This window comes from Tachyglossus aculeatus, chromosome 2, assembly GCF_015852505.1.
Source record: "Tachyglossus aculeatus isolate mTacAcu1 chromosome 2, mTacAcu1.pri, whole genome shotgun sequence".
Taxonomy (NCBI): domain Eukaryota; kingdom Metazoa; phylum Chordata; class Mammalia; order Monotremata; family Tachyglossidae; genus Tachyglossus; species Tachyglossus aculeatus.
Window position 1 is genome coordinate 67,393,734 of NC_052067.1, and position 21,502 is coordinate 67,415,235.

General features: G+C 40.1%; 1 protein-coding gene across 1 annotated transcript in view; it reads right to left on the reverse strand.

The window, feature by feature from the left end:
- The window catches only part of AKAP12 (A-kinase anchoring protein 12), a 141,370-nt gene that overhangs the window by 47,165 nt on the left and 72,703 nt on the right, over positions 1-21,502 (reverse strand). The window contains exon 2 of the mRNA XM_038741480.1: positions 8,841-8,961. Within this exon, the coding sequence (XP_038597408.1) occupies positions 8,841-8,961 (121 nt within the window). The remainder of the gene's footprint in view (positions 1-8,840; positions 8,962-21,502) is intronic.

Sequence of the window (21,502 nt, forward strand, 5' to 3'; positions counted from 1 at the left end):
TCTTTTCATATGCAAGATTCTCCAAATCCTGCTACGAGAGTTTTATCTAACTTTTATCATTAGATAAATTACCTTTGTGATAAGGCATTGTTACCAGACATGTGAGTGTTATGGCATGTGAAACCCTCCTGAATAGCTGGTAACCAGCCAAAGCACTCCAAGCTAGTATAAGGAAAATTTAATATAAATATATATACGAAAAGCTCCCTGAGGGGGCTACCTAGGACTAAGACATTTACAAATACAAATAGATATTCAATTCTTTCATATCCAATAATATAGAAGCAATTTGGCTTAGTGGAAAGACCACGGGCCTGGGAGTTAGAGGACCTGGGTTCTAATCCCAGCTCTGCCACGTATCTGCTGTGTGACCCTGGGCAAGTCACCAAACTTTTCTGTACCTCAAGTACTTCATCTAGAAAATGGGAATTAAATCCCAGTCTCTTTGACTTAGAATGTGAGCCCCATGTGGGACAGGGACTGTGTTCAGCCTGATGAACTTGTATCTACTCCAGCACTTAGAACAGTGCTTGGCACATAGTAAGTGCTTAAATACTGCAGTTAAGTATCACTTCAAAGTCCCTGCCCCACATGGAGCTCATAATAAAAGGAGGGAAAAATAAAATGGGTATTGAATCCCCATTTCACCGATAAGGAAAAATGAGGTACAGAAGAGTTAGGCATCTTGCCCAAGATCGCACAGCAAGCAAGTGGCAGAGCTGGGATTAGAACCCAGATCTTCTGACCCCGAGACCTGTACTCTATGCTCTAGGTCACACTAGAAACCTACTTATTCCTTTTATACTTCTTCATTGTAGTTGAATACAACTGGTAATAATGATGGCATTTGTTAAGCACTTACTATGTGCAAAGCACTGTTCTAAGCACTGGGGGGGATACTAGGTGATCAGGTTGTCCCACATGAGGCTCACAGTCTTAATTCCCATTTTACAGATGAGGTAACAGGCTCAGAGAAGTTAAGTGACTTGCCCAAGGTCACACAGCAGACATGTGGCAGAGCGGGATTCGAACCCATGACCTCTGACTCCCAAGCCTGTGCTCTTTCCACTAAGCTACGCTGCTTCTCTACAAGAGGAGGTATTCACAGCCCAGGGCAACTTATAGAACAGCAGCATTTTCTGAAGCCACTGGAATCTTTCAGCTTTGCCGGTCACACACTTGAATTATTGGCCTTTTTCAAGATAGGACTCCACTTTCAGTATTTCAAACTACAGCAGCCTTGAGGAAAATGAAGAGATGTTAGTGGGTGATCCATAACCTCTAAGGTAGCAAATCCTGGTTGCGGTTTAGGGATCGAGATTCAGGGTAATAGGAACTCGAGGCTTACTTTTAGATGCCTTCTAGCAGAAGTATGTGTATTTTAAAAATTTCCCTTCACTGGTTTGCTGAGTCAAAAATAATTCTACTATTAAGTTTAAATAAGGATAAGGGGATCAATTTTCCAAAGTTTCAAACAAACCACCTTTAAAAGGCCATGTTTGTTCTTGGGAGAAGCTGTATTTCTTTAAGAGATAAAATCAAGGAAGAATTTATAGCAGAGATGTGTCAGTGACATAAGTGATATCATAACAGTATTAATAAAAGTACTGTAGCAGATGACTGAGGGAATGAATTAAAATCAGTTCCCAGAAATTGCTTAAAAGTTTTCTAAAGTTCAAGGCCCATTTTTCGCCCCATTTTCAAAGCTACAAAACAGGATACAGCTTGAGAAAGTCATACGGAACAACTGAAAGCTGATCTGTACTTCAAACACAAAAAAGCCTCCCTCTCTTCATTCTTTGTTCAGCTACAAGTCATAATTGACAGCATTTCTTAGTTGCACACAGAGGGTAGTGTCTGATTGCTTGTTTCCAAGCAACACCTGGACAACCAATGGTGAACACAGTGTATTGAAGAGTATACAGCTCTTTTAGTCCAAGTTACAATAAATGAAAAAGGGAGTTCTTGGTTAAGCCATTCTGTGGCTTCTGTTTAATTATCCAGGAGGTGAATCACTACTTTGCAGCTTTCAAAGGCTATAATTATTCAGGGGACATAGTGGATAGGTTTTTCAAGGTATTCTAGAACATACTGGAAAATATAAATAAAGATTTCCACATTCAAAAACTGATCTGCATGAAAGTGCTGAATTGCTCTCAAAATTATTAAAAGTGGAAAAAGAACATATGAGAACAGGACTGAAGCATGATGTCTTTTAATGCTATCAACAGAAGATATATAGGAGTCGTGAGACAACTTCTCAAATATAATAATTAAGATATGTCCACTTCAGTCTAAGAACATTATCAATTAGCCAAACCAGAGGACATTGGGAAGAGTCTGCTGCATCCATATAGAATGGTTAAAATTAAGTTTTCAGAAATCTCCTCCAGCTAAAAAACAGATTCTCTGTCAGGTAACCTGACCCAGTGCACATAGCGCTGGGCTCATCTTACAGCAGTATTTTGGGTTCATTCCCCCCCCCCCCCCCCCCCCCCCGCCATTTTAGAAAGTCTTAAATAGCCATTTTGACAAAACCAGAGGACCTGGGATTTTATTGCTAGACCCATTAAAAAGAAAAAAAAATCCCAAAGGAATGGTGGCTTTCATAAACCATTTTATCAATAATCAAAGCTGCCAGAAAACAGCACGAGGATGCATTTTGTGCCTTGAACTCACACCAAGTTGTTGGAGCAGAGAACATTGCATATCAAAATGATTCTGAGCAATATTATGTTAATTGATCCTGTAGAAGGGTTACCCCATACTTGATCAATTTGATTGAGGAATCAAGTATATTGAAAACAAGATAAACAGTAAAAATTAGCTGAGCAATTACTAAAACTACTTGACATACCCCAATTAATGGTATTTAATGAGAACTCTCAGCTTTTGAGAGTACAGTTTGTAGACATAATCCCTGCTCATAAGGAGCTATGAGTCTAAAGGTGGAGACAGATATTAAATTACAGAAAAGGAAAAGACATATATATTAAAGTTCCTTGGAGCTGAGGATGGGGTGAATAAAATGTTTAAGGGGTACAAATCAAAGGGTGTTGGCAAACAGGAGGAAATGAGGGAGGAGGGGTGATTTTTAGCAGGATTTTGAAGATGGGGGGAAATGGTTATCTTGAATATAAAGGGGGAGGATGTTCAGACCAGAAAGAGGGGGCATAGAGATTGGCGTGAAGACATTCTAGATTGGGGTACAGTCTGTACGCTCGTGTTAGAGTGAAGTATGTGGATTGGATTGTAGTAGATCAGCAAGGAAGGGTAGGAGGATAAAGAGCTAATGGAGAGCCTTAAAGTTGATGGTAAGGAAGTTTCTATTTGATGTGGAAACAGCATGGCCTACTGGATAAAGCATGGACCTATGAGTCAGAAGGACATGGGTTCTAATTGGAGCCCTGCCACTTGTCAGCTGTGTGACCTTGGGCAAGTCACAACTTCTCTGTGCCTCAGGTACCTCACCTGTAAAATGGGGATTAATGCTCTGAGCTCCACGGGGAGCATGGACTGAGTCCAACCTGATTAGTTTGTATCTACCCCAGTGTTTAGAACAGTGCTTAACACATAGTAAGCATTTAAATACCATAATAGAAAACTACTGGAAGGTTTCTATGGAGAGGGAAGATCTGGACTGAACTTCAGTTAGGAAATGGGACAGGAAGAGACTGTGAAAGAGCAGCCAGAGAAATAGGAGGAGGACCCGGAGAGGACTTGTCAGAGAAGCCGAGGTTGGATAGTTTCAAGGAAAGCTCGGTCTACAGTGTCAAAGACATTTGAGAGGTTGAGGAGGATTAGAATGGAGTAGAGGTCACTGGATTTGGCAAGAAGGAGGGCATTGGTGACTTTAGAGAAGGTGGATTCTGTGGAATGAAGGGGACAGAACCATACTGGGGGCGGGGAGGAGTGTCAAGGAGAGACTAGGAGAAGAGGAAGTTGGGGCAGCAGGTGTAAATAACTTGCCTGAGGAGTTTGGAAGGGAATGGTAGGAGGGAGATGAAGTGATAACTGCCCGGGACTTTGAAAAGCAGCATGGCTCAGTGGAAAAAGCACAGGCTTTGGAGTCAGAGGTCATGGGTTCAAATCCCAACTCTGCCAATTGTCAGCTGTTGGAAAATCACTTAACTGCTCTGTGCCTCAGTTACCTCATCGATAAAATGGGGATTAAAACTGTGAGCGCCCCATGAGACAACCTGATCACCTTATAACCTACGCAGCACTTAGAACAGTGCTTTGCACATAGTAAGTGCTTAATAAATGCCATCATTATTCCAACTTGTACTTCCCAAGTGCTTAATACAGCACACAGTAAGTGCTCAATAAATACGATTGAATGAAAATATTCAGAGTTCTTGTTCTCCTTTCCTTCTAGAATGTCTTTTAGCTAAAAACTTAAATGGATATTTGGGAAAAAATGTAAATAATATAGTCGCTAGATGCTGCAAAACTTTTCTTCACAGTAGAACATAAGCTTTAGAAGAAACAGCCAGGTGGTCCCTCATTGGGGAAAATCACTGAAAGACTGCTGGTATATTTCCAACTTTAGAACCCTTTGCTGAGTTTCCTGGATTACAGTCTACTTGCCCTCTTCCTCAGTGTACACGACATTTTTTGCACCTAGAGGGTTCCTGTGTTCTTAGTCACGGTATGCTTGAAAAACTGGGGAGGTAGAAGTTGTAACCACTTAATTCTTTGTTGAGTGATGAAGATACACCCAAGAGATTCTTTAAGATTTCTTTTACCTCTTTGAGTACCTCCTTCCCTTCCCCACAGCACCTGTATATATGTTTGTACATATTTCTCTATTTATTTTACCTGTACATATCTATTCTATTTATTTATTTAACCTGTACATATCTATTCTATTTATTTTATTTTGTTAGTATGTTTGGTTTTGTTCTCTGTCTCCCCCTTTTAGACTGTGAGCCTGCTGTTGGGTAGGGACTGTCTCTAGATGTTGCCAACTTGTACTTCTCAAGCGCTTAGTACAGTGCTCTGCACACAGTAAGCGCTCAATAAATACAATTGATTGACTGAGCCACATTTTGTTAATGCCATCTTAGAACAGATCTCTAACAAAGGGTAAGTTTTCCACCTTTGGGTTAAAATCAGGCAAACTGCGGGGGCGGGGGGATCTGTACGAAACCTGTATATATTGATACAGTCATTGTCAGAATACCATTATCAATGGTATTTGGTATTATACCAAAATACCATTATCAATAGAATTTTCCTGAGCACAGAGCAATGAACTAAGCACTTTGGAGAGCACAGTACAATAGAGTTGGTAGACATGTTCCCTGCCCAAAATGAGCTTAGTCTAGAGGGCAGGCATACATTAATATAATTCATATATATGTACATAAGTGATCTGGGCTGAATAATGTGAGCCATACCTTATCTGCCTAAATTTAAAGGTACATTCTTCCCTGAAATATTGAATGTTGTTTCCAAGTTATTCCCTTCTTGGGTTGGGGAGCGGGGAGAAGGTTCTTGTTTGACTAACAAGTCACTTGGGAAAACACACCAAATGGAAATGCACCCACTTTGTGTGAAGACTTTTAGTAATGCTAAAGGAAATTGGAATTAGTTCCATGTCGATGGACTAAAGTTAGTTTTTATATAGGTGGTAAAAGACAAACACAATAAATAGATCTTGAATTCCACAGTAAGCACCCTGTAAAAACTGTTGATGATCATCCTGCTGCAAAGGAAAACTATCTCCTTGTCTCCTTCTCCCCTAATTCAGAGCAGGAAATACTGAAGTACTGAGCACTCCACCTTCCATCAGTGACTCCAGGTTACCTGACAATGTTGAAGAGAACTATAGGGAAAACAGAGGCTGTTACTGGAGCCTTAAGCAGTTAGGAAGGGGATAATTTGATCGGGGGAGAAAAAAAAAGAGTTTCCAACTCTTCCTCATGCCTCTGGAAGAAAAAAAACTGAGAACGGAGCACCTTCCCTCTTTGTCTGTATGTCTTTACCTTCATTCTGAAGAAACCTGAGGGGAAATATTCCGGAAGTTTTATCACAGGTACAAAACCTGGACTTCAAGAAATAAGTAGCCACTGTGTTATCTCTTCAGGCATCTAGTGAAACTGGAGAAGGAATATAGAGCAGGAAAACAACAACAACAACAACAACAACAACAGAGTATGCCTCCAGTTGGCCAAGCTGAATTTTATCTCTGGCAGATGGGGATGGGTGGGGTGGAAATCAGGAGAAAACTTATTGGGTTTTATTTTCCTTTCTGAAATTTGGGGGTAAAATTGGGTTTTAAGCTTAAAAATGGTTCTCCAATCTAGTAGATCCCTGTAAAAGGTAGCTGAAAAAGAAATCAGCCTCAGTGCTATTTACTTGAGGTGGAGAGGTGATTGGGAGATACTAGGACAGGGGTGTGTACTGTTTAGGAGCAGTTTGTGGCTGGGAGTTTGCCTCAGGCTAAAGCCAGAGGTTGGGGGTGAGGGGTTGGGTGGGAAGCAGATGGCTCTGCACTTTTGCAAACTGCATTCTTCCTCTGGCTTCCTGCCCCCAGGAGCTGTTCCTTCTGTATCAGTTTAACATGGGAGGTTGCAGAGGGAAAATAATGTTTCATAAGACCATGCTGGAGAGTGTCCTGGTTGCCGCTTTAGGCTTGATTTTACAGAAAAAGCCCTCTACTACCCATAGGTATTAGGGAAACTTACGGAACAGAAGAGCCAGTTTCACACAATGCCAAGGGGCTAATATCCTCTGTCTTGCTCTCTTCTTTTAATGGTATTTGTTAAGTGCTTACTATGTGCAAGGCACTGTACTAAGCACTGGGATAAATATAAGACAGTCAGTATAGACACAGTCCCTGTCCCACATAGGACTCACAGCCTTAATCCCCACTTTACAGATGAGGTTACAGGCACAGAAGTTAAGTGACTTGCCCAAGTGCCCAAAGTCCATGATCTATCCACTAGACCATGCTGCAATGATTTGATCTGTAAAAATCTGATGCATTTCCCAAGCCTTAAGCCAGGAAGGAAACCCCAGCTTCTATTCCCTATTCTGTGGGGCCCCAGGCCCCAGAAACAAGGACAGAAGGGGTTACCCCTCCTACTTGGGGGGGTGCTATAATAATAATAATAATAATAACAACAATAATAATGTATTTGTTAAATGCTTACTATGTGCCAGGCACTGTTCTAAGCCACACAGATTCAGAAACAAAAGTTTAGGGGTCCCCAGTTAGGGGTTTTAGTAGCAATTTAGGATTGACAGAGCTACATTAGAACAGCCATGCACAGGATCTGCCAATGTTTCAAGTCTCCCCCAAAGCAGGAACTGAGGAAAACAAGGTAGAGGCAAACCTCTGTGAAGCTTTTCATGGGAATGTGTTTCTTATGTAGAAACTTGGGTTATATTTGCCTTGAAACAGACCCTTGAGATATTAGAAACAGTAGGAGACAGTAGCTTAACTCAGGGAAGGGAAGCCATAGTAATATAGGAGGAGCCGCTGCCATACTAATCATTTGAATATGTCAAAATGCTGACAGATGCTGCCATGTGTGCTCTAGCAGTGCCTAGGCACAGATGATTATGTATATTTCTCACTTTACACTGAAACTGTGTGAAACCCAGAGTTCCTACTGACTTCAAAAGGAGCTCCATGCTTGAATCAGCACTGCAGGGATTGAGCGAGATGAGAAACAGGCCCCTCATATCAGAATTAAGTGTCTTCCAGCCCAACTATTTACTTTCATAGCATTAACTCTAAACTCTGCAACTGCCACTACATTTTGAAGGAAAAAAAAAACCATTTCCTTTTAAGGTTATGTAACTATACCTTAAAAGGACCCATAAGATCAAATCAATTTTTGAAAGTTAACAGCTTTTAGAACTATGCATTGAACTCACCCAACTGCCTGGCAGTTTACCAAACGACCAGTTAGAAGAAAGGAGTAGCAGCTCAAATTTTACCTCCATAAAACAAGCTGAACTGATAAAACTATAAGCCTCCAGTCTTTTACCAGAATACACTCTGGTTTGGAAGAAACAGAGCAAAATTTCCCTGCAATTATTATTTGACCCTCTCACAGGCAAACCACTGATGAGCATAGAAAGATGGCCCAGAGGGTATACACTTTCAGCTCCTCAGCTCTGTTTGCTGAGAACGGATGATCTCGAAGGTTGAATTTTAGGATATAAATCATCCCCTCAAAACAGTCTACATTCAGACTTTTTTCCACTTAGCCTTCAAAAGACAAGCAACTTTTTAGTCACCTTAATGTGGAGTGAAATCAAGCTAGCAAGTTTCTGGTGAAAGGCTCAATATCCAATTACCCATCCCCAGAGACACAACCCCAGATCTTTAGCTACTACAATAATATGAAGAGCAATGTACGTTCAGAGAAATGGAAAGATGCTTTAATCTTGAAATTTGAACTGCCAGAAAAATTGTGCAAGTGCAGCAGGATTTATCCTTAATGAAAGACGTATTAACTGTTAGAAAGTACCCGTTGCTGTGTGTTTCTAGCAGGAATTCACATACATTGAAAATCCAAGCCATGTCGTTGGCCAGAGGCCAACAAAACTTCAGCATTCCATACCAGATAAGGAGAGAGCTAAGCTTTAGCGTTATGCAGAAGCATGATACATTGTAGTGTCACGCTAGAGTCAAGGGATAGCAAGGATTGCAAAAAACTTTCATTGGATCAGTAAAATGCTTCATTTTGCTTCTGGCATCTCTAGCTCCCAGATGAGGTGCATGAGCACATGATTTTCCCTGTTCCTTTCCTACATTCTTCTCAGGTGCATCAGCATTCAGCCTTTGGAAGTTTGCCCAAATCTTGGAAAGGTTAACTCACCATCTGTGGTGACGGTGGCGTTTTCCGGCTGTCCAGTCAGTTCTACTACCTGAGGGCAGAGTTCTTCTTGTTCTTCTTGTAGCCCATTAAGGTTTGCTATTTGGCCATTCTTTTGGAGAACCTGTGGGGGTGGAGGGGAGAGGAGAAGAGAGAGATTAGTTGGAGGTTAAAGAAATAAAAATAAACAGTCCTCATGACATGACTAGCTCAACTGCAAATATTTTCATTTGAAACTAATTAAGATCAAGATAGTGGAGAAGCCCACGAATCCTGGGTCCCCTAGAGAATTAGAAATATTTTCCCCCCAATATTAAAGCCCTTACTATGTACCAGACACTGTACTAAACACTGGGGTAGATACAAGATAATCAGGTTGGACACAGAACCTGTCCCACACAGGCTCACAGTCTCAATCCCCATTTTACAGATGAGGTAACTGAGGCACAGAGAAGTTTAGAGATTTAAGGTCAGGTAGCAGGTAAGTGGTGGAGTTGGGATTAGAACCAAGATCCTTCCAACTCCCAGGCCTGTGCTCTCCCAACTAGGCCAAGCTACTTCTCCATTTCTCCCCAACCATCAATGATCCACAGAATGTCAGAATCGGGGCAGAGACCCTTTGCTTCCTAAGGTCAAAATGAGTGGCCTAAAATGAGATGTCTTTTCCTGAAGGCATCACCCAGGTGCTTCCCCTTTTCCCAATTTCCTAACCTTTCAGTGCTTGTCCACAAAACTGAAATGTCCTTCTTCACACAGACTTTTACAGAGGCCCTCAGATAAAGTTAGCCAGGAATTAATTAATGGTATTTAATGAGCACCTAAGGAATGCAAAGCACTGTACTAAGTGCTTGGGAGAGTAGAATATAATACGGTTGATGGACTGATCTTCCCTTCAATCTCTCCCTCTAAGCTCATTTTGGGCAGGCAATGTGTCTACCAACTCTTATACTGTACTTTCACAAGTGCTTACTACAGTGCATACAAGTGCTCAAATATGAATGATTAATCACTGCCCTCAAGTAAATTTCATTACAATCTAGTGGAGGGGTTTCAATCATTTCTAAATTCCAGTTCAGTGCTTTATTTAGTCCGTGATATATCTGCTTCCACAACCAAAACAACGAAGTAATGTAGGATATGTCTACCATACCAACATATTGCCTGAGGGATGAGAACGCTTGCTCTCTCTAAATATGCATTTTCACCCCTTGCCTGAATATATATATATATATATATATACACACACACACACACAGAAGCTAAGTCGGTGGATTGTTTTGAAATGAGGTCTGAATCTACCTATTTACTAGTAACAAACCCACCAAAATTCCCATCATCTAAAGGGAAATTTAAAAATATTTACTAATTTTTTGCCCAAAGTCTACACTGGATGGGTACCAACACTTTATTTGGGCTTAAACCAAAAAACAGAAACAGTCTAATAAACTCCAGATGAAATAATGTTCAGACTAGCTTATGAAGATGGGCTCATGTGTCTTGAGGTCGTCAGTCACTAAGCCAATTAAAACAATCACTTAACCAAGAGATTTATTTTCATGGACTAGCAACTGCCTTGCTGCAAAAACATCTCTAAAAGCAAGACAAAACCACTTGGCAGGAACCTAGTGTTACCTTTGTTGCTTATTATTTGACAGATTCTCTCATTTGCCAAACCACTGATTGAGGTTAGTTTTTTTTTTTTTTTTAAAGAAGAGAGATGGTGGGTATGAGACTTGAAGGTATTCTATCCAGAAGTCCATAGTTATGCTAAATTAATTCCACCTGACAGTGCTCCTCTCTACGCAGAGCTGTCCAACTATATAATTTTCTCTAAGGAAAAAAAGATGTGGATACATTCTAATGCTATCACTACAGATGGAATAACTTGGCTTCAAAATTTCACATGCTGAGACTATATATATTAAATAAAAGGGTGAAAGACCCAAATACTCTGATATTTTATTCCCACTCAGTCTTTTCGACCATATGTAGACAAAAGATATTAAAACAAAAATGCCGCAATACTCCTGAGCACGAGAAATCCATATTTTCTTCATTTCTATGACAGTGTCAGCCCTTCTAAAGATTTTCAGTGTTAAGGTGATGAAGAGTCAGACTCCGAAAACCTGATTTCGTTGTTGCCGCATTTTTCACCCCCCTTTGAAGAAAAAGTTCTAAGTAGTACAGGACAGAGGTAAAATGTAATGTCAATTGGTTTCTCTCACTGGGGTGGCCACTCTTCAAATTTTCTATTGGATGTCCCAGTTTTATTAATATTAACAATGATAATTATACTAATTCTGATATTTGTTAAAAGCTTACTATATGCCCAACACTGTTATAAACATTGGCATAGATACAATCAGGTCTGACAAGCCTTGTTCCACATGGGGGTCTCAGTCTAAGTAGGAGGGAGGATAGGTATTGAATCTCCATTTTATAGATAAGGAAACTGAGGCATAGAGAAGGTAACTGACTTGCCCAAGGTCGCACATCAATTGGCAGAGTTTGGTATTAGAACCCAGATCCTCTGACTCCCGGGCCTGTGCTATTTCCACTAGACCATCCTGTTTTTCAGAGAGTCTGTCCAGAACTCTAGGGCACTAAACATTTTCATGTCCTGAACTTTTATTTTAAAGTAGCCAGTAAGACTACAGATTCTTTGAAATCCCCAGAGAACCTTCTTACATGTGTGTCCTTATTAATCAATAGTATTTATTGAGCATTGCCTCTGTGCAGAGTACTTCGAAAGATACAATAAAACAAGCTGGCAGATAAAATTCCTGCCCACAAAGAGTTTGCAGTCTAAAGTAGATAGAAAGAAAATAGGATGCCCTCCCTTATGCAGTCTAAAGTAGATAGAAAGTAAAATAGGATGCCCTCCCTTATACTAAATTGTGTTGTGTCTATAGCTTGCTTTAAAATGTCTTTATATGTTTCAGTAAGTGCCCAATAAACACAATTGGTTGTTCTCCCTCCTACTTAGCCTGTGAGCCCCAGTAGGAGCACGTACTGTGTTCGGCCTAATTAACTCCAACGTACCCCATCAGTTAGATCAGTACTTGACATATAGTAAAACACTTAAATACCATACAAAAGGGTAGAAAGACAAACATTAATTGCTTTCAGCGAAACAAGCAAAAAACCCAAAGAAAATCAATGATTTGTGGTTTTGATCACATTTATAGCTATGAAAAATAAAAATGCAGGAAGAATCATCAGCAAAGGAGCATCTGAATTCTTGTGCATGGTCCCTGAAGTAGGGTGGCTTAGTGGATAGAGCACTGGTCAGGGAATCAGAAGGACCTGAGTTCTAATCCCAGCTCCACCACATGTCTGCTATGTGACCCTGGGCAAGTCAATTCACTTCTCTATGCCTCAGTTACCTCATCTGTAAAATGGGGATTAAGAGTGTGAGCCCCATGTGGGACAGGGGCTATGTCCAACCTGATTAACTTGTATCTACCCCAGGGCTTAGAATAGTGCTTAGTACATAGTAAGAACTTAACAAGTACCATTATTATTATCATCATCATCCTTATTATTATTATTATTATTTCTCCACTACCTGGCCCCAGTGCCGGGGACACGCCTCACTTGCTATAGTGGAACAGCTTTGACTTCAGCTAGAGAATGCTTCTTGCTCTTCTGACACCACCCATGCATGGACCTTCCCATTTCCCCATTTTTTGTAGGACTCAGATGTTGATGATTTAAAGTTCCTTCCCAAAAGATTAGTCAATTTGCTTGGGGGACTAGAGAGAGAGATGGGATGAGTGCACATTGCTGAAAAAAAAAAATCTTTCTACCCCCATCCATGTCTTAAAATATCCAGTTGACGGGAAGAGGAACAGAAGAAGCTACAAGTTGTCACAGCGTTAGTAACAAAAGGCAAAGAGTTGGGAGATGGAAGGGAACATAATGGTATGATCAGCAGGCAGAAGTCATACAAAAAGACAAATGATCATATTTATGGTTTGAAGTCATTTGCTAATCTTTAGCATTTATTTAGCACTTACCGTGTGCAGACCATCGTACTAAGCTCTATTTAATATCTAAAGTATCATCCCAACCCCTACGGTAAGTTGTGATATATTAGAAAAAACAAAATGAGCCTAGTTTTTTTTTTTTTTAACCACAAGTCCAGTTTTTTCAGTAGTCACATATTGTAAAGCTTTCCATACACTTCAAAAAAAGTCCGAGCAGTTAGACTAGGAGCATACATAATAAAAGTAAACAGGAAATATTAATAATCTAATCAACATATGGGCTGCCAATTTTATTTTTCATTCTACATTTTTCTGGAAAATGCTTGGGACTTTACTTTCTGCAATCAGGTATACTAATCTTTCAAAAGCTGTAATAACTCAGCAGTTGTATAAAGGAAAACAGCAATTATCAGTGCTGTGATTAATTGGAATTGATACAATATGGTCCTATAAGCAATACAAACTTTTGAACGTATGAAAGATATTTTATTTGGTTTATAAAGTTACAGGATTCAAGTCTCTGGCTGTAAAATACTAAATTTAAACCTAACTTTTGATGATCAAGGGAGTTCTAAGTATGTGTTCAAGAAACCCTGACATTCTGGTATTATTAAAAAATGGAGGTTTACTTTTATTTATTGCTCATTAATCAAAGCTTAACACTTTTAGCTATGCCTACATCATGACCCTAATCAGGCAGGAAAATTAAAGTGGACAGACCTGAAAGAGATGCTTTTAATTAGTTAAAAGGGGTTGAACCAACTCCTGTAGTTGAAATCACCACAGTGAAACAAGCTCTGAAGGCACACCTCCTCCAAGAGGCCTTCCCAGACTAAGCCCCCTTTTCCTCAGCTCCCCTCCCACATCACCTCAACTCGCTCCCTCTGCTCTTTCTCCCCTTCCCCATCCCACAGCACTTATGTACATATATCTATAATTCTATTTAAATTATATTGATTTATCTCATCAACAGTATTTGAGCACTTACGATGTGCAGAGTACTGTACTGGGAGAATACTGTACAATAGAGTTATACATGTTGTGTGTCCACAGTGAGTTTACAGTCTAGAGGGAGAGGCAGACAATATAATTTTAAATTTATATATGTACATAAGTGCATATTTGTACTGTAGCTTCAGCAAACCAATGAAACTAATTTCAATCTGACGGGATTCAAACAGCATGTTAGCCTAATTCTGTATGATTTGGTAGAAATTATAAATTATTTATGTTCAGAAGAAAGCAAAGGAAAAAAGTTAGGTTGAGGGGGCAGAGTATCCCTTTATTCATTATTTTTCAGCAGTTGAACAAAGTGTTTACATTTCTTAATCAGTCTCTTCAAGATCTTCAAATTGAGAAGAATTGGGTATCTAGTCCAGTGGATTTCTCTGGAGATACTTAAAATTAGGATTCTCACTTGTGAGTTCTGCCCAAAGGAGGGAGAACACTTTCTTGTGTAAAAATTCTATGACAAAGATAATCACCAGGGATGGAATATGATAGTGCAGAAGAATAAACAAAGTACATCAACTTCTGGCTCACCAGTTGAAGGTCCCAAATAGAAAATGAAATAGCAGTACCTTTAAAAAAATAAACTTGATTGCAAGATATGGCATCACAGAGGCTTCCCATCCCACTGCTAATAATCCACAATTTTTAAGTTTCATATTGTTTTTCTCCCCCATCACATTTAGCAAATCAAAATAATTCTACTGTTGATCACATATTAAGGCCAAACGAGGTTGGACAGTAAATCCAGAGAATCAATCCTTTCCTCAGTGGGCTCATAGAGTGTAGCTAATCCCCATCATTCCTCGATCCAGACCCAGGCTCATTCCAAACATTCTGCAAAACAGATCCCAATGCACCAGAGCTAATTTTGCCTCATTCTTTTCATCCTTCTACACTGGTTCTACTAAAATAACCAGATCCAGCTGTCTCGACAACTGATTAAACTACCAAAACACATGCTGCTAATGTACCTCCAAGAACCTCATTTTAAGGCTTGTGCTCTCATTGGCTACCCAGTCTTACTCCGCCACCAACTGTCCTATTAAAGTGTTACTCAGATGACAAATATTTCATAAAAAGTTTAAATCACAGTTATTACAAAGCTCATTGGATTATGGGCAGACAATATACCCTGCCTGGTATTGGTTTATATATTGAAATGTCTACAAATTACAAAGAGTCAAAGGAATAATACGCACTGCCTTGAAAATAATGTTTTGAAGTCAGCAGCTCAGAGTAGTCTGCTTTATTTGATTGGAAGTATCTGAATTACCTGTTTTATATAGAAACAGAAAGGATCAATGACAGTGTTTTTGGTGACAATCCTTGAGAGCATGTCATCCAATCCCAACAAATTTCTCACTTTCAATATTTTTGTAAGGTGATTCAAAATCAAAAACAGTGACAGAAGACATAGAAAATTAAAGGCATAAGACAAGAAAATTCTCACTAGTGTAATATTTTTTGAAAATAGCGAAAAGATTCTAAATTAGAGAAGTAAAAATACTCAAAGCATTTTACTTTGAAAGATAATGACAAGAGAAATTATTTTATGGTGTTGGCTTGAGATTACTTCCCAATTATTAGAAGACCTTGGCATAACATTCTCTCACCATGCATGGTAGCGTGGCTCAGTGGAAAGAGCCCGGGCTTTGGAGTCGGAGGTCATGGGTTCAAATCCCCACTCCGCCATTTGTCAACTGTGTGACTTTGGGCAAGTCACTTAACTTCTCTGAGCCTCAGTTACCTCATCTGTAAAATGGGGATGAAGACTGTGAGCCCCCCGTGGAACAACCTGATCACCTTGTAACCTCCCCAGCACATAGAACAGTGCTTTGCACATAGTAAGCGCTTAATAAATGCCATCATTATCATTATGTTTTGTTACCTGTTTTGGCTAAATGTGGTTGGGGGTATTATATGGCCTGCTTTTAAATAAACAGATGAGTAGTGATGACCAAGCTAGTGATAAATATGTACATTTTTCCCTAATAAATTGATGACAGTTATCAATGATATTTGAGCACTTAATTGTTCAGGGCACTGTACTAAGGAGAGAACAATAGAGTTGTTAGATATGATCCCTACCCACAAGGATTTTACAGACATTAAAATTAATTACAGATAGGGGAAATGGGGGAGAAAAAAAATCTAAGTGAGGTTTTGATTGGAGTGGAAAGAAACAAGAGGCAGGAAAGTCAATTAGAAAGCCAATTAGTAGTAGTCAAGGCAAGAAATAAGTGCTTGGATCAGTATGGTAGCAGTCTGGGTAGAGGGGAAAGGGTGTGTTCTATCTAGAGATGCTGTGCTGGTAGAATCTACAGGATTTGGTGATGTTAAATATAATGGGTCGAATGAAAGAAGAGTCAGGAAAAATACCAAGATAGTGGGCTTGTCAGTCAAGGAGGATGGTGATGTCTACAGTGATAGGAAAGTCAAGGGGAGGATAGGGTTTGGGTGGGAAGATGAGGAGTTCTGTTTCGCATATGTTAAGTTTGAGGTGTCAGTGGGACATCCAAGTAGAGGTGTCCAGAAAACAGGAAGAGATGTGCGTGATAATAGATCTTTAGTGTATTAGTATTAAGATGTCTTTTGCTGACTAGTCTGAAGTACAACACTTCCAAAATTGAGTATGTACAAACAAAATGAAACAAGTATTTCAAAGTATTTTTGGTACAAATTTCCATTATTTGGTTATGTCAGTATTGTGTTTAACCTTGTCTTGAATATATTTACTGTCTTGGGTTTTTTTTTTTTGGAAATACACATTTTAATGGAAGTAGTATGGCTTAGTGGAAAGAGTATGGGCTTGAGTCTGAGGTCATGGGTTCCAATCCCAGCTCTGCCACTTGTCAGCTGTGTGATTTTGGGCTAGTCACTTCGCTTCTCTGTGCCTCAATTACCTCAACTATAAAATGGGGATTAAGGCTGTGAGCCCCGTGTGGGACAACCTGATTACCTTTCATATACCCAGTGCTTAGAAGAGTGCTTGGCACATAGTAAGTGCTTAACAAATATCATCATCATCATCATTATTATTATTGGGAAAATACACAAATTATCTTATTGAGTAACTACTTTGAGTGTCACAACACCATTTTTAAGGAACCAAATCAGAGTACTCGCTGGGGAGTTCTTGTATTTATTATACTTAAAATAGCCTCAGATAGTTTCCTGAAAAGTATTCAAATGATACAATTTTTCCAATGTGAGGAAGTAACCTTGGTAAAGGCAAAATTAAGTGAAATTTAAGAACCCAGCTCTTACTCCTAAACAATACAGGATATGCCTAAACTGATAGATCAGCTCCACCTATCCAACACAATTGACAAACAAGTCCTAAATATACATGAGTTCATATGTATAAATCAATTTTTAAAGATTTAAAGTATGTGGATAGACTGCCATTCTTAATTTGTTTTTTATCCATTCCATTCTCTTCCCCCATCCCCCCCAAACATTATACTTATTGGATGGAGGTCTCTTCCTCTAGATTTAAAACTCCCTTAGGGCACAGGCTAGGATTTCACACTCTCACTTCAATTTTTTGTGCCTCAGTTCCCTCAGCTGTAAAAGGTCATGGGTTCAATCCCAGCTCCACCACTTATCAGCTGTGTGACTTTGGGCCCGACTCTGCCACATGTCTGCTGGGTGACCTTGGGCAAGTCACTTAACTTCTCTGAGCCTCAGTTACCTCATCTGTAAAATGGGGATTAAGACTGTGAGCCCCGTGTGGGACAACCTGATCACTTTGTATCCCCCCAGCGCTTAGAACAGTGCTTTGCACATAGTAAGCGCTTAACAAATGCCAACATTATTATTATTATTATTAAGTCACATCTTCTCTGTGCCTCAGTGACTTCATCTGTAAAGTGGAGATTAAGACTTGTGAGCCCCACGTGGGACAACCTGATTACCTTTTATCTACCCCAGTGCTTAGAACAGTGCTCAGCACATAGTAAGCACTTAAACACCATCATTATTATTATTATTTATTGTTGTACTGCACTTTCCCAAGAGCTTAGTGCAGTGCTCTGCACAGTGAGTGCTTAATGCGATTGAATGAATAGCATTTATTAAATGCCCACTGTGTTCAGAGCACTGCATTAAATGCTTAGAAGAGTATGGTGGTGTGTTAATATAATAACATGATCCCTGCCCTTTAAGGAGCTTTCAATCTTTTGAAGATCAGTATTGTGAAGACGATCACATCCTGGGTAAAGCTGGGTGCAGTTGTACTGTACTCTCCCAAGCCCTTAGTACAGTACTCTGCACAGTAAGTGCTCAATAAATATGACTGGCCGACTGGAAAAATATGAGTTCTAGTGCTAATGGACTCAGCTTCACTTTTTGGGAGCCTCAGTTTCCTCCTTTGGAAAATGGGTCTAAGGGTAAGTCAGGGAAACAGCATGGCCTAGGGGAAAGGGCATGGGCCTGGGAGTTGGAGAACCTGGATTCTAATTCTAGCACCACCATTTATCTGCCTCAGTTCCTTCATCTGCAAAGTGGGGATTCGGTACCAGTTCTCCTTCCTACTTAGAATGTGAGCCTCCTGCTAATCTTGTATTTACCCCAGTGCTTAATACAGTGCTTGGCATGCAGTAAACATTTAACAAATGCCATAATTCTCCCCCTCCTCATCCCTCCTGCCTTACCTCCTTCCCCTCCCCACAGCACCTGTGTATATACGTTTGTATGTATTTATTACTCTATATATTTATTTTATTTGTACATATTTATTCTATTTATTTTTTGTTAATATGCTTTGTTTTGTTCTCTGTCTCCCACTTCTAGACTGTGAGCCCACTGTTGGGTAGGGACCGTCTCTATATGTTGCCAACTTGTACTTCCCAAGCGCTGAGTACAGTGCTCTGCACACAGTAAGCGCTCAATACGAATGAATGAATTGAATGAATGAAACAGGGACTATATCCTACCTGATTTGCTCATATTTACCCCAGCTCTTAAAACAGTGCTTGACATAAGTGCTTAACAAATACCATCATTAGTCTTGGCCAGAGTTACCACGGTCCTTTCTCCCTCAAATTTACACCTGTGCTCTGGGTGGGCAATTTCTGCATCTCTCCCCCTCCCAATATCTCTCTGGTCGGGCCAGCACCTCTCCCACCCACTTCTTTTCCTGGCTGGCTGCTCCCTACTGATCAAAGAAATGGCTTTTAGGAGGAGGAGTGAGGAGGGTGTGCTTTCATAATCACAATTTGGTCCTTTTCCCAGCTAATCCTGCCACCTAAGAGCCAGCTGAGCTAGTTAGCTTTTATCAACCAATGGTATATACTGAGTACTATAATCTACCATTATAGTTGAGGAAGCTGAGGCACGGAGGAGTTAAGTGACTTTCCTTGGGTCACACCACAGGCAAGTGGCAGATTCAGGATTGGAACCCAGATCCTCCGACTCCCAGGCCTGTGATCTTTCCACTAGCCTACACTGCTTCTCAAATGAAATTCAAATGCAACATCAAATTGGCATAATGGATAAACGAACTTTCTCAACTAATGGAATACACTGTGAGAGTACTGTACTAAGCACTTGGGAGAATATAACAGAGTGGGACACAAGGAAGCAACCTAGTTACATTTTATATTTATAAATTGGGATGACAAGTGAGAACCAGTAGATTAGTAAGTAATGCTGACATTTTTAAAAATTGTTTTCTTGATTTCAGTCTGGCCCTGAAGCTGTAATTCCATGCTAATATACCCAACTGCACAGGAAGTTAAGTAACTTATTCTACTGCATAAATGGTGGATTTAAAATTAGAGAAGTAGCGTGGCATAGTGGAAAGAGGACAGGCTTGGGAGTCAGGTCATGGATTCTAATCCTGACTCTGCCACTGATCAGCTGTTTGACTTTGGGCAAATCACTTGACTTCTCTGTGCCTCAGTTACCTCATCTGGGAAATGGGGATTAAGAATGAGCCCCTCATGGGACAACCCGATTACCTTGTATCTACCCCAGCACTTAGAACAGTGCTCGGCACGTAGTAAGCGCTTAACAAATGCCATCATTTTTATTAATCCAAGACTCCAATTCTCCCGTTTCACTACTAGACATACCACATTCAGAGAATTATGTTCTATTTAATAGTTGATTCATGTCATCCCAAAGAAGTCTACATCCAGCACTTAATACAGTGTCAGACACATGGTAAGTTCTTAAATACCAGAAAAAAAGATAGGAGAAATAAGCAGTTTTAGCTTTATCATTTGAAACCAAAAACTACTTTGAAAATCACTAGATATTGCAAAAGAACTTCTCTTGTCTTGCAAATTCCAATAAAAGGTGGATCATTCATGAAATATACAGGTCTTTAAAAGTTCAATTATGCCAGTTTGATGTTGCATTTGAATTTCATTGGAGAAGCAGTGTGGCCTAGTGGAAAGATCATGGGACTGGGAGTCAGAGGATCTGAGTTCCAATCCTGCATCCACTACCTGCCTGCAGTGTGACATTGGGCAAGTCACTTAACTCCGCCTTGCCTCAGTTTCCTCAGCTGTAAAACGGGAGTTCAGAACTTACATTGTGAGCCCCACGTGGGACAGGAACGGTGTCCGACCTGATTGCCTTGTATCTACCCAGTACTTAGCACATAGTGAGTGTTAAAATCAATTTTAAAAACAGTATTGAATAGCAAGTTAAAAAAAGCAGGAAATTCTTCACTAGATAGGATGAAAAGGCAGGAGATTCTTCAGGGGCATAGTGCCCTTAACTGCTATCAGTCACAGAAAGTATTCTGATGGTCAGCCCTGTTTACTCTAAAATGAGTTGTTTGCTTCAAGAATGTTCACTGAAAGATAAAGTGTTATTGATTCAACCAGGAATCAGTTGGGTCAGTGGGTTGTAGCCCTGACCTGGTTTTCTTCCAGATGTCTTGTCGCACTATCACTGAAGAGCTTAAGGCTCATGGCAACAGAAGAATAGCAAATTTTCAACCCACAAAAGGGACAAATATTGTTTTGCACTTGCAGGGGGAATCTCCACTGCTTTGGAGTCCACGTGTTCTAAGACACTTCTGCAATTGATTAAATGCCTCAGCTTTGAGTCTACCTGCTTTGAAGCATACTAAAACAGACCCTCTATTGCTCCATCTCTCCACTCCTGCCTTCATCATCATCAACCGTATTTATTGAGCGCTTACTGTGGGCAGAGCACTGTACTAAGCGCTTGGGAAGTACAAGTTGGCAACATAGAATGCACTCAGCCTGGAAAGTAGGGGAAGTCGGAGGGGAAAGTTATATTAGGAGATACCAAGGGAATACTGAATGCCTCCCAATGCAAAAAAAGCTAAAGAAAGTTACTGCACAAGCTGGCATGAATTATTAAAGTTATTAAAAATTTAGCTCAGGCAATGGATCTAAAGAGGATGCCCTTCTGAATAATCCATTTAGGCAGCATAAATCGTTGCTAATCATATTGAAATGATATATTGAAATGGATTTTTTTTATTTTCTTGCCAGCACTATCATTCAATGAGTCAGTCTACTACTCTCTTTCCAGAATACAAAGCCATGACCTAAGATTTCTTTGGGAGGCACTGATTCTGTAGAAGAGGAAGAGTAGAGACCTAAGCCCTTCTCTTCCCAACCCTGCTTTTCAGGACTCCACTAAGATTTCAGCAGGGCAGTCGCCCAAGGTCCTGGACCC